General features: G+C 38.0%; 1 protein-coding gene across 1 annotated transcript in view; it reads right to left on the reverse strand.

Moving 5' to 3' along the window:
• XDH (xanthine dehydrogenase) overlaps window positions 1-14,035 on the reverse strand; it is a 66,097-nt gene that overhangs the window by 33,202 nt on the left and 18,860 nt on the right. Inside the window, exons 9-13 of the mRNA XM_081941646.1 lie at window positions 12,761-12,899; window positions 8,810-8,902; window positions 7,259-7,410; window positions 5,836-5,929; window positions 4,272-4,381 (exon numbers count right to left, since the gene is read on the reverse strand). Coding sequence (XP_081797772.1) covers window positions 4,272-4,381; window positions 5,836-5,929; window positions 7,259-7,410; window positions 8,810-8,902; window positions 12,761-12,899 — 588 coding nt within the window. The remainder of the gene's footprint in view (window positions 1-4,271; window positions 4,382-5,835; window positions 5,930-7,258; window positions 7,411-8,809; window positions 8,903-12,760; window positions 12,900-14,035) is intronic.

A 14,035-nucleotide genomic window follows, 5' to 3' on the forward strand; every position in this document is an offset into this window, starting at 1 on the left:
TTAAAGATTTTACATTTTTATCACCTTACTCCTAGTTAAAATTTTATACAAAATGAAATAAGTATAAGTCAATGGGAGGGGTGTTTTGGCTAAAAATTTCTGCAAAAGCAGAATCAACTACCTGATACTATAGCTAGTTTGTGCAACACCAGGAGAATTAATTTGATCCTGAATAATTTATTCCCTTTGTGAGGAAAAAAATCTAACTCGTTTTATATAGATTACGCAGATAATTTTTTTCTGGTTTAAGGAGTCTGCATGCACAAATAAGTTTGCACGAACAGAACAAGGTCAACATTTTACCCCATGAAAAGGACAATTAAGCTCAGTATAATTTATCTGATTATGAATAATTTTGGCTAGGATATATTTTGTTCTTATGATTTTTCTTCTACTTTTATTTCAGTTTTTAGGTGGTAGTAAAAAACTATATTGAAATAATGTAGTCGGTTTTGCTAGGTATGGAAGGAGCAAACACTAAGTTTGTGCCCAAGGTGGAAATCTTTTTAAATTCAATGCTCTACTTTGTAAGATTTCAGGAGACAGTTTACTTTTATTCGCATATGGGCAGCCATAGGGACTAGATATTTTTCAGCAGAAAAGAGATTGAGAGAGAGGTAGGGGAAGGGGAGGGGGAGGGGGAGGGGGAGAGAGAGATGATTGCTGTAGCCAAACCACCAGTACTTTCTATGTTTCTGAAGACTCATAGTGCACTTAATATGGCTTTGAGCATTGCATCTGCGTTATTGATTAATATGGCCATGTGAACTTATAGAACAACCTCTTGCTCAAGCAGGAGACTCAATACTCTTCCAAACAAATGGTTGTCTAAACTCTTCTTTAAAATCCTCAGTGATGGAACATCCACAACTTCTAAAGGTAAGCCATTCCACCAATATTTTCACTCTCAGGAAATTTCTCTTTAGTTTTAAGTTGGATCTCTCTTTAATAAGTTTTCAACTGTTACTTCTTGTCCTGCCTTCAGGTACTTCAGGTGAATTGGTTGACCCCCTCTTTGTGATAGCCCCTTAAATATTGAAGATTACTATCATGTCACCCCTAGTCCTTTTCTTTATTAGACTAGACCCGTGATGGTGAACCTATGACATGAGTACCACATGTGGCATGCAGAGCCATTTTTGAGGGCACGCAAGGCATTGCCCTGTCAGCTCCAGTGCACATGTGCACGCTGGCACGCTGGCAAGCTGATTTTCAACCTTGTTTTTTCAAGAACGAACTTCCTTTGCACGTTGGGTTGTTTTGAAGTCTCCTGAAGACTCCAGAGGGCGAAAAATGGCCCAATGTGCAAACCAGAATTTCGGAAACGGACTTCTGGTTTGTGCATTGGACTGTTTTGAAGCCTCCTGAAGTCTCCAGAGGGAGAAAAATGACCCAATGGGCAACACAGAAGTCCATTCCTGAAATTCCGGTTTGTGCATTGGGCAATTTTTTTCACCCTCCGCTTTTGGCATGCCTCAACAAAAAGGTTAGCCATCACTGGAGTAGACATTCCCAGTTCTTGCAATTATTCTTCGTAGATTTTAGTCTCCAGTCCCCTAATCATCTTTGTTGTTCTTCTCTGCACTTTTCCTATGGTCTCAACATCTTTTTTTCTTTTGTAGTGATCAAAACTGGATGCCAAAAGCAGAGGGTGAAAAAATTGGGAGGAGCTGATGTCGCAACGACACAACGTGCGATCTTGAAGCCCCAAGATCACAGTCGATACTTTTGCTGCTGGACCAACCTTTTGGATCTAAACCATCCTGAAGAGACAGTGACAGGGAAGAGTATGTCCTGATGATCTCAGGGACACTGCAAAGTCCCTGATTGATCCAGGAGAATCTCTTCTTGCTGGCGACAGAAGCACAACCATTGATGCTGCTGAAGTTGGGAGAGTTCCGGAACGGGAGGAAAACAGAAAGAGAAGTGTGTCCATCTGGTAAGGAAATCTTATTATTATAAAAGAGACTAACCCCCCCCCCCAAAAAAAAAAGAAGCAGCGAAATTAAGCTACATTAGACAGTGTGTTATCCTTTTTTAAAATTTTCTTTTATGGATGGAACTTTTGCAAATGTTTCCTATTCTTTAAATTGAACGGATTAGTTTTTCTTCTACTTTTTTTTTCTACCTATGGATTAAAATCTTTTTCCTTATTTTTATAATGCTGGATTGGATGGTGGGGTTTTTTTTTTGCTCCATTTAAGAATTTTGTTTTCTTTAAGCCTGGAATATAAAGAAGATATAAAAGTAATACAAAGAGGGCTAAAATAACAGAGGGAAAGGAAGTAACACTGCCACTTGGAGGCTGGAGGCTTGGAAGGCTTGGAAATATTATCATTTGACTTTGCATTTCAAGGTTCCTCAGCTTGTTTACAGAGAGTGATAGTAAGAGCATGGGTTTTGTTATACAGGTGCTCTTTGGGAGATTTATTGGAAGCAGGAGTGGAGTGAAAACAAAGCCTTGTCTTGAAAGATTATAAATGAACTTGCTTTAAATTTAATAAAAAGTTTTGAATGCCAGAGTAGCAGTGTTTACAAGTTGGAAGAATGGCGCAACATGAAAAAGAAACCTTAAAAGATTATGTTTGAAATTCAAAATTATTAAAAGTAACAGAGAGAATTGAGAAGAGATTGGAGAACATAGATCGTAGAACAGTAAAATTTGATGGAAAAATTGAGGATGTTCATCAAATGAAGAAAGTGGAAGTCAGAGTTCTAAAAACTGAAGGAAAAAATAAACAAAGATACAAGAAAATTGTTGGTACTGACAGTGAACTGAGCATGGTTGGAAATGGAAAGAGTGGAATATGGAAAGGAGAGATAGATGGACTGGAGCTCTACCCCAGATTTCAAAGTATAGAAGAAGAAAAGAGAGAAGAATTGATGGAACTAAGGAGAGAAATTTTGTCAGAAGCACTAGTGATAACCAAAGATAAGCTGATCGAAGAAGCAGATGGAGGGTTTCGAGCTTATACAAGATATGCAATAAGCAATAAGTTGTGAAGAGAAGTCCATACAAAACTTACTAAGGAAATAAGCAGAATACTAATGCCACAAATGGCAAGAGACATAAGACTGCACTATTACTGGATAGACACAGGTTGATGTAATGAAAGCGTATAATAAAAAAGTAGGTCAAATTTAGTTAAATTTAGAGCATTGTGTATGAAATGAAGTGATAATGGATACAGTTAAATAATTGATTGATAATGATAATAATGCATATATATGTATTGGTTTGATAAGAGGAAATTTGATGTAAATTGCATTGTGACTACAAAAGGAGGTTTAGAAACTCTGTTATTAACCAATTTTTATTTAGAACATGTTATAAAGATGTAATGTTATTCGATGATATTGGGAAGAGCTAATGGAATGCTATTATGTGGTTTTGCTTTAAATCTGGAATATTTTATATAAAAGGATGTAAAAACAATTATAGTCAAATGAAGGTTGAGGTATGATGATAGTAATATATATAAATATATTTGATTTAAAATATATGATTTGATGGTTTTTTTAAAAACATTTATGTGGAAAAGGGTAGGTGGAATTACAAATTTTGGCAGTTGCAAATGCGGCAGACGCCCCCTCCCTCCAAACTCCTAGATTACATCAAAATATCAAAAATATCTTTTTGAAAAAAAAAAATATATGATTTGATATGAATTGTAGGTGATGACTGTGGAAGGGATGCATGGAAGTTTTTGTAACCAATCAACACACTTTCTACAATTTGTAATGGAAGATGGTTTTGTGGAGGTTTTTTTGTGTTTTGTCTGTTTGTGTTTATTCAAAAATTTATATATATATATATATATATATATATATATATATATATATATATATATATATATATATATATATATATATATATATATATATATATATATATATATATATATATATATATATATATATATATATATATATAAATTGGATGCAATATTACAAGCTGATCTCACAAGAGCATATAAATCAGCACTGGCACATCACATGATCTTGATATTATCCCTCTGTTGATGCAGTCCAGGGTTGCATTGGCCTTTTTGGCAGCTCCAGCAGACTGATTCTACACCTATGTATTTGGTTTTTCTTGCCTAAGTGCAAAACCTTATTTTTCTCACAACTGAATAGCATTTTGTTGTATAGGGCCTAGGTCTGTCAGGATCCTTCTGCATCTTGAGCCTATTTTCTAAGGTGTTACATATGCCTTATAAAACTACACGGTCTTTTTTTTTCCATGACAATAAATATTCAGATCACCTCACCTTCCTACTGAAGGGAATCTCAACTGAAAGCAGTATTTCTTGGGGCTTCAGTATAGTTTTTCTATACCCAGTAAAGAAATTTTCATCCATCCTTATTGTCCGGCTGCCCTCTGTAAGAAAGCAAGATACATTACACAGAGGATGAGTTGGGTAGGCAGGTGGGTTCTCAATACAACTTGGCAACTATTTATTGTTGGAAGGGTAGCTAGTCTTTTAATTCCACAAGTAAAGATTGTGATGTACATTAGTATTACTACACTAATGAAATAATATATCCTAGCTATCTGTTCCAGACTGGTGCTCCCTAGACATCTGGCCTTCATATATGTATTTTGTGTCACCTCCCACATAACACATTGGAATCACAGGCAATATGAAATCAATATGTCTTTGAAGTTCTATATATCAAGTAACAGACAGGCTGGAATCAACCATCAAATGTTACCCAAAGCTCTATCTGTGGTTTTTAGACCACCCTTCTGGGAACTCTGAATTTCTTAGCTGTAACCTTCAGATGAAAAACTATTTATTAGTCTTTGCTGTTCATTCTCTGTACATAGGCATTTGTTTCACCATATATCTTGAGCAGAAAAGTGTATTCATCCACTTCTATCTCCAATGGAAATTAAAGGGCATCTAAAATATTTCCAAAAATTCTCTTTAATGCTCAACATTCTAACAGATTCAAAAACCACAGATGTCACCAAAGTGTGGTACACTATCACACAGCTATCAAATACTACAGCTTATCAATGCTCAGTTATGAAATATTAAAACTAAACTTTCCCAAAGGTGATTTTTCAGGAGGCAACTGGATTTTCTTGTTTTTTCCTTAAAGATGTTTCACATCCAAGAAGCTTCTTCAGCTCTGACTGGATGGTGGGGAATGGAAGGATTTATATTCCTTGCAGACAGCTGGTCATTTGCATTCTTTTAGAGAGTCGTTGAGGCACTCCGATGTTTGTCTGTGTCCTCAGGGTCACCTGATTAGTGCAAATGGTTCCTGTAGACTGAAATTGTTTTGGAAACCCATTTGGAATGGATTTCCCCAAAATTGCAAAAAAAAATATAGATAAACCTCCAAATGTCTCAATGACTCTCTAAAAGGGTGCAAATGACCAACTGTCTGCAAGGAATATAAATCCTTCCATTCCCCACCATCCAGTCAGAGCTGAAGAAGCTTCTTGGATGACAAACAAAATGTCTTCAAAGAAAAAACAAGAAAGTCCAGTTGTCTCCTAAAAAAGCACCTTTGGAACCACCATGACCTGGATGACTGAGAATCTCCATAGACTATTAAAACCAAACCAAAGTTAAAGAATCCATGTTGGAACCATCTAAGCAGGTGGGGTTATGGGGAACATTCAGCATTAGCTTTTAAAAAAGCAAAAGAAAGAATAACCAAAGAAAGTACTCGGCATTCTTTAGTGCGGCTCTTAAAAATAACAGGCCACACTACTTTTCCTGACTAACCCCAGAAAGAAAAATGAGGCATGGAAACTGTTCCATTCACACCCATAATAGAATGTGTATCTGCAACAAGGGAAATTGAGAAACTGCTTACCATTTGACACCAAATTCAATTTGCTCCCACTTGCCATCAACACTGGATTTAGGTCAGATATTGGACTTGCAGTCATTATATTTCCACCAATAGCCTGAAAGAAAATGTAGCACAGACATGTCTTAGAAATTAGGCCAACAGACATTGTTAAAATCACTCATCAAAGTAAGTAGGAAAATCCTGAATATTTTAACTTTATGCCATTAAAATTAAAATGGGATTTTCTTGTCCTCAAATAGAACAAGAATAGGTTAAGGAAGCAATACGGCTCGACTTAATTCATCATTTACTCTGCATGTTTTCACAACATGCAAAATGTTTTTTTCCCATGAAATTAACAACTGGTGGATTTAAACGATTTATGTTTTGATTCATTATTCTAAATTGTACTTGAGTGGGTGAATATAAAGACATTTAGATAAATTATTTAATTTCACTGTTTCTGTAAAACTTCTGGGCATTTAACATGTCCTAGCAAAGAAAATATATAGGCAAATCTGATTTGTCAGTTCAAACACTATTACTCATTTTCAGTCTAAAATATATCTCTCTGGCCTGAAGGTTGGTATAAATTAAAAGATATGCTTCTCCTAAGCTGACATTTCCTCTGAAGATTTGTTCATACTAAGCCATGCAAGAGAAGATTCACTGATCAGTTTGAATTTACCAAATAATGAGAAATCTTATTGCCTTGTAGGCTTGTTCTCTTTATTCACGGTACAGGAATTATTCTAGTAGGAACAAAAATATATGATTTCTAGTCTACAATTAGCCGCAGAAATTCACAGGATGGCTTGGATCCAGCTATTAATTCTCACACTACTTGCCATAAAATTGGAAGAGGAAGTGGAAATACTTTTGCAACAAAGGATGATTACAGGATCATTTGCTACACAACTCCCTGAGATCATGCATTGTTGCCCACCATGAAACTTGTGGGGGAACATCAGCATGTCTAGCAATTTATGCATGTAGGTATTCTGACTGTGAAAACTATTTTCACAGCCAGTATTTCTCAATCTTAACAACCTCAACTCCACAACTTAAAGTTGTCAAGGTTAAGAAACATTTACATTCGGAAGCAGATGAAGTTGTGTAACATTGAAATTAAAGTCAGTAGACTAGCTTGGCCACCAGTATTAGGGGAAGTATTGTGTGAAGGATAATAAAATAAAGTGGGATATAAAAGTGCAAAGACAGATACATTTTAAAGGAACTGTAAGATTCTCAGCTATCCAGGTCATGGTTGTCCCAAAGGTGCTTTTTCAGGAGGCAACTGGACTTCCTTGTTTTTTCTTCGAAGACATTAAACTTCTCATCCAAGCTTCTCCTACAAAGCACCTTTGGGATTTTAAAGGAACAGTACATCCCACCTGCTTTTCTTGTCTCCTTCCTTTATCAGAAACTATTTGCAAGCACTTACTGCAACATTGCGGATCTGAGGCCCTGCAAACCATCTCAGTTGTTCTAGGACAGCTTGGAAGACCTCTACTTTGTAGGAAGAAAAATGGGCCACTGCCTTCCTGAGTTCCTCTTCCACACAGCTCAGGCTGCAGGAGGCACCAAATATGATTCCTGTAAAACCAGAAACAAGAGCTATTTGACCAAATGGACCTTCATAAGGTATTGCTCTCAGGAGCTGAACTGAAGAATTTTTAAATCTTTAGTCTCCTCCCTTTACTGTGGTTTATTTTTAAGAATCAGGAAAGGTTTTATTTCCTGCATATCTTATAAGGATGAATACTTGACTTAGCAAGGAAGGAATGTGAGGGTCATGGTAGATGGGACTATATCACATATGTGGGGACAGTTGGTTTTTGGGATAGAACATCCAGTTTGGAGGCTTCTTTTAAAACTGTGACATGCTTATTTTCCAATGTACATTACAGATTTGTTGTCTTTCTTCCCTGAAAGCAGGAAAAATTGGGCCACTGGCTTTCAGCAATCATAGTGGCAAACCTGAAAGAAACTCTGAAAAGAGGGGGTGGGAGTGGGGTAGAGATTACAGGTTGACCCCTTTCAGGAGAAGTTAGAGAACCAAAATTACTGCTGTTAAAAAGGTTGCAAGCATTCTCAGCATGCCAAGATGTTGGCTTTCCAGCAGTTACCAGATTTTAGATGATACATGCCAGTTCTACCATTACAAGAAAGTGAGTAAATCCTTGGTTATGCAGCAAATCACCCTTTTAAAAAAAGTTTTATTACATTTGTAATAAGTGAGTATATATGTTTTATTAGTGCAATGCAAATATATGCTCCCTTTTCTAAAGAAATCATTTGGAGTGTGATGAGTGCACGTATATGTAAGTCTTCAATCAATTTCTGAAGAACAAATCAGTTTGTTTATCTAAAACAGAGGCTTCTGAACAAACGTCCCACTTGCCACCTGATCCCAAGTCTTCATTCAGAAATTTGGCCATCTGCTCTGGGATAGCTTGTCCCAACCAGACACACTGTAATTTACATTAAAATTGTAGCCCCTGGAATTCCCAGGCAATCTGATAGGAAAATATTGCTCTAAGGCAACTGGCTTGCCTCAGTGTGGTCTTGGGCTGGGTTGGACTCTACTTGCTGTGTCTGATTTGGCCATGTGTTGTACTTACAATTTTCCCAGAAGGTCCTAGAAAAATGCCTTTGATAGTGCTATTCCCTGCCTATCCAGGCTTTTGTTGCTTGTTGAACAGTACAATTCTTAGTACCTTCTTGGCATTTTTCAATAGATTACTCCACCAGCCAATCTCACTGTTTCAGAAGCTAAATGTGTTCAGAAATTGTGGCTGGCAAAAGTGTCAATTGAATCTGAATTTGGTTAGAACCTGCCCCAGGAATCAGTATACCAGGAACAGAGAGAGGTTATAAGTGCAAGGGGAGTAGAGCTGCCACCCAAGTTTTTTTTGTCATGGCTTGTAAATATTTCCTTGTGCATTTCAAGTGCCTCTTGCCAATCCCTTGAGGCAACAGGCAGACTGCTTACCCTCTTCTGTGCACTGAACAGAGTTCATTTCCGGGATCCAAGTTGGGGCTATAATCACAGGATACAGCAAGTTCTTTAATCTCATTTCAATACCTGAAGAAAACAAAATCCAATGGGGTCAGTGCAGACATGGCAGCCAACTAGAAGTAGTAAATCTGCCAATGAAGCAACGAAGTTCTCATATAAAAGACTGCCAGAACAGTGGATCTCATCTCAGTGGCGATAGTACTCCCTTCCTAAAGCAATCTCCAGAGCCATTCCTGCATGCCTAAAAGGGAAGACACTTGCACTGGCTTGTAATGAATGTATAAAGCCAAGAATTTTTCTCTTCTGCTTCACAGATTCCCAAATCTTGGGTCTCCAAGAGAGTAGGGAGAAAATTGTTAATGGGTGCTGAAAAATGCTTGAAAATCTATTTTATATATATATATATATATATATATATATATATATATATATATATATATATATATATATATATATATATGTGTGTGTGTGTGTGTGTGTGTGTGTGTGTGTGTGTGTGTGTGTGTGTGTGTGTGTGTGTGTCTTTGGTTGTTCGCGTTTTCTCCCGCGTAGAATTGGAAGTATATTCACGACGTTTCGATGAAGTCTCATTCATCATCTTCAGGCTGCTGCTTCCGGCTTGGTGCTTCCAGGAGCAATGTGAGATCTCAGCCGGTTCCTCTTTTTAACTGCCAGTGGGGGTTTGTGCTGATTGGGTGGGAGCTTGGCTGCATTCTGATTGGGTGGAGGTGTATTCTGATTGGTAGGGGGTTTGGCTGTGCTCTGATTGGATGGGAGTTTGGCTGTGCTCTGATTGGATGGGGGCATGTTCTGTTTGGGTGGGGGTCTGGTTGTGCTTGTGTTAGTCTGAGTTGCAGAGGGATTTGAGCTGGTGAGCTGCGTTACTGTTGTTTGGCTTCGCGTTTGTGGTCGTGCCACATCTCCGTGGTGGGCATCAGTTTGCTTCATGTATGGGTTGGAGGGGTTTAAAGTGGCTAATAATGCAGCTGTGGTCTGGCTTCTGGTTTGTGGTCGGGCTTCTGGTTTGTGGTCATTATCGGTGTGGGTTTGGGCTTGCTTTTTGCGTGGATGTGTGATAGTGACGTCCTGTGTGGTTTTCGTGAGTGTGGGTCTGGTATCATTCTTAGTGTTAGGGACTCGTTTGTCAGTGAGGGCGGGTTTCCAAATGGCTGGTAGGCGGGAGGTATCATCTCATTTATTCATGCTGTGTGGTCGTTTTTCTATCTCAATAGCTTCTCTGATTATTCTGTTGTTAAAGTGTTCAATTTTGGCAATAGTTCTGGTCTTTTTAAAGTCTATATCATGTCCTGTGGCTTTGAGGTGTTGGACCAGGGAAGAAGTTGGTTCCTCCTTTCTGACTGAGTTTTTGTGTTCTTCAATGCGTGCCTTTATTCTTCTGTTGGTTTGTCCGATGTATGTGGTGGGGCAGGTGGTGCATGGGATTTCATATACTCCTTGATTTTCTAACTCTATTTTGTCTTTGGGGTTTCTCAGGATGGTGGATATTTCCATCCATCGGATTTCTTATAGACTAAGACATCCAGGAAGGGGAGTTGGTTATTGGCTTCTGTTTCCATGCTAATCTCTACATGGAACACTTTGAAACCCAAGCTCTAGAAAAATCCGATCACAAACCCAAACTCTGGCTCAGATACGTAGACGACACCTTCATAATCTGGCCACACGGGAAAGATAAACTGGACAACTTCCTCACACACCTCAACAGCCTACACCCCAAAATACAGTTCACCATGGAAACAGAAGCCAATAACCAACTCCCCTTCCTGGATGTCTTAGTCTATAAGAAATCCGATGGATCCCTAGGACACACCATCTACCAGAAGAAAACACACAGAAACCGCTATTTGCACGCACTCTCACACCATCACCCAGCACAGATCAACTCTGTAGCCAAGACACTCATCTCCAGAACAAAACGCTTAGCTGACGAACAACACCTCAAAACCGAACTACACACTCTCACCAACGTACTAACATCCAACGGATTCCAAAGAAACAATATCACTAACCTAATCCAAAAAGAAAACCCCACTAAAATCCAAGACAGTGAACAAGAAAACGGCAAAGCCCTCCTCCCATACATAAAAGGCACCACAGACAGAATCAGCAAGATCCTCCACAAACACAACATCAAGACAGCATTCTACACAAACCGAAAAATATCCACCATCCTGAGAAACCCCAAAGACAAAATAGAGTTAGAAAATCAAGGAGGATATGAAATCCCATGCACCACCTGCCCCACCACATACATCGGACAAACCAACAGAAGAATAAAGGCACGCATTGAAGAACACAAAAACTCAGTCAGAAAGGAGGAACCAACTTCTTCCCTGGTCCAACACCTCAAAGCCACAGGACATGATATAGACTTTAAAAAGACCAGAACTATTGCCAAAATTGAACACTTTAACAACAGAATAATCAGAGAAGCTATTGAGATAGAAAAACGACCACACAGCATGAATAAACGAGATGATACCTCCCGCCTACCAGCCATTTGGAAACCCGCCCTCACTGACAAACGAGTCCCTAACACTAAGAATGATACCAGACCCACACTCACGAAAACCACACAGGATGTCACTATCACACATCCACGCAAAAAGCAAGCCCAAACCCACACCGATAATGACCACAAACCAGAAGCCCGACCACAAACCAGAAGCCAGACCACAGCTGCATTATTAGCCACTTTAAACCCCTCCAACCCATACATGAAGCAAACTGATGCCCACCACGGAGATGTGGCAGGACCACAAATGCGAAGCCAAACAACAGTAACGCAGCTCACCAGCTCAAATCCCTCTGCAACTCAGACTAACACAAGCACAACCAGACCCCCATCCAAACAGAACACGCCCCCATCCAATCAGAGCACAGCCAAACTCCCATCCAATCAGAGCACAGCCAAACCCCCTACCAATCAGAATACACCTCCACCCAATCAGAATGCAGCCAAGCTCCCACCCAATCAGCACAAACCCCCACTGGCAGTTAAAGAGAGGAACCGGCTGAGATCTCACATTGCTCCTGGAAGCACCAAGCCGGAAGCAGCAAGCCGGAAGCAGCAGCCTGAAGATGATGAATGAGACTTCATCGAAACGTCGTGAATATACTTCCAATTCTACGCGGGAGAAAACCCGAACAACCAAAGACGTACATACAAACACCCGCGAAAACCTCAGAAAATTTTATATATATATATATATATATATATATATATATATATATATATATATATATATATATATATATATATATATATATATATATATATATATATATATATATATATATATATATATATATATATATATATATATATATATATATATATATATATATATATATATATATATATATATATATATATATATATATATATATATATATATATATATATATATATATATATATATATATATATATATATATGGATTATGAGAGGACATTTAGTGGCCTTACACCCAGTATCCAATATCAAATTTCCCCTAAATTAGACATAAAGCATAGCCATCATACTATAGTCATATTTACTAAATAAACTACATGTTAGCTGGGTTCATACAACTTGTTAACTGTTGTAAGTTAACTGTTACAAATGATAGTGGTTGGGTTCCTATTGCTAACCACATTATGACCTAATATACATGTTAACCCAAATTGTGGGGAGCAGGGACACTAGTATTAATTCATTATAAATTTATTAATTATCTTTAAAACAGAATTCCTGTTTTAAATGTGTATAAAATTGCAACCTTAATTATTAATGGTGATGCAAGGGACTTTATCTGGCATTATGAAGGAAGAAGTAAAATCTTGACTGGTCAATCAATTATATACTGCTATGTTTATGTTTGTGTGCAATTGTTCAACAGCAAACAGAGTTGGTCCTCTTACCCACTTCTGTGTTCCCTACTACAAGCTTGGCATCAGGATGCTGAGCTTTCAGAGAAACAAGTTCCTTGAGAGTTGATGGTTGCAACCACATCACTCGCTCGCCTTTGAAACACAGTTTTTCAACAGGCTTTTTCTGTATCTATAGAAAAAAGGCCAGATTTAACTTCATGTAATAGCATGGCATCACAAAGCAAGCAATCTCCATTTGGTATGAGGGAGAAGAGGAGGGTTGAATTCTAGCTGCAGCTACTATTTCGAGTGAGTGACAGGCTTCAGGATTTTTTGAAACAAGGAGCGCCACAGGATCCATTCTATGAAGTTAATAAATCTGCTCTCATTATCCAGTTGGGTATTTGTAAGTGGGAGGGGCAAGAGGTCTCCAAGATCTATCTGCAACAAATCTTGAGGCAATGCAGCTTGAGAAATACTAGCTTTTGTTCATCAAAATCCTTTGCCCCTTGTGTCTGGCAAGGCTGCACCAAAGCCCTGTTGATTGCAGGCTAATAAGGCAGAAGTGATTAGCTAGAATTTAAGAAAATTGGTTGCAGTGGATTACTCCTTATGGTGCCACAGTGTTGGAAGGCAGTTTTGCAGGATAACTCTGGACACAGCCTGGAACTCAATCCTAACAAGGCTCGAGGTTGATTCAGCATTCTAAACTTCCAAGGTTAGTAAAATGAGGACCCTGGTTGTTGGGGGTAAAATGCTGACATTGTAAATCACTCAGAGTATTGTTAAATCAAATCAAACCTTTATTGTCAATGCACAACATGTATACAATGAAAATGAATATATACAGTATATCACTATCACTTATACACTATCACAATAAGTCTAAATGCTTTTGCTATTACTAAAGCAAATAATTTCATAGAGGCTTGGATTAACGTTAGACAAAGAAATAAATATACCATCTACATTTAATAATTAATTTCAAATTGTGTGTGCGTGTGTGTGTGTGTGTAAAATGATAGAGATATTTGTTTTTTGTGATAGAACCTGTAGAAAATTCTGATTTTGGAACCAACTTATCTAGACAGGACAGGAATAAATTCTGGCAGCAATCTGATATTCAGTGTGCAAACCATTAGGTCTGTGTGGACAAAACAAGAAGAACTTCTGATAGTGATTTTGTTGCGCTTGGACATGTCGAAAATATATGTGGCCATCCTCAGATTTGCTTTACATCATCTAGGAGTAACAACCCACAGATTTGGCAGCTCTGCCATGGAATTTATTTATTTATAAACCCTAAAATCACTGTAACACAATTTG

The sequence above is a fragment of the Natrix helvetica genome, assembly GCF_964273705.1.
Source record: "Natrix helvetica genome assembly, chromosome: 2".
Classification (NCBI taxonomy): domain Eukaryota; kingdom Metazoa; phylum Chordata; class Lepidosauria; order Squamata; family Natricidae; genus Natrix; species Natrix helvetica.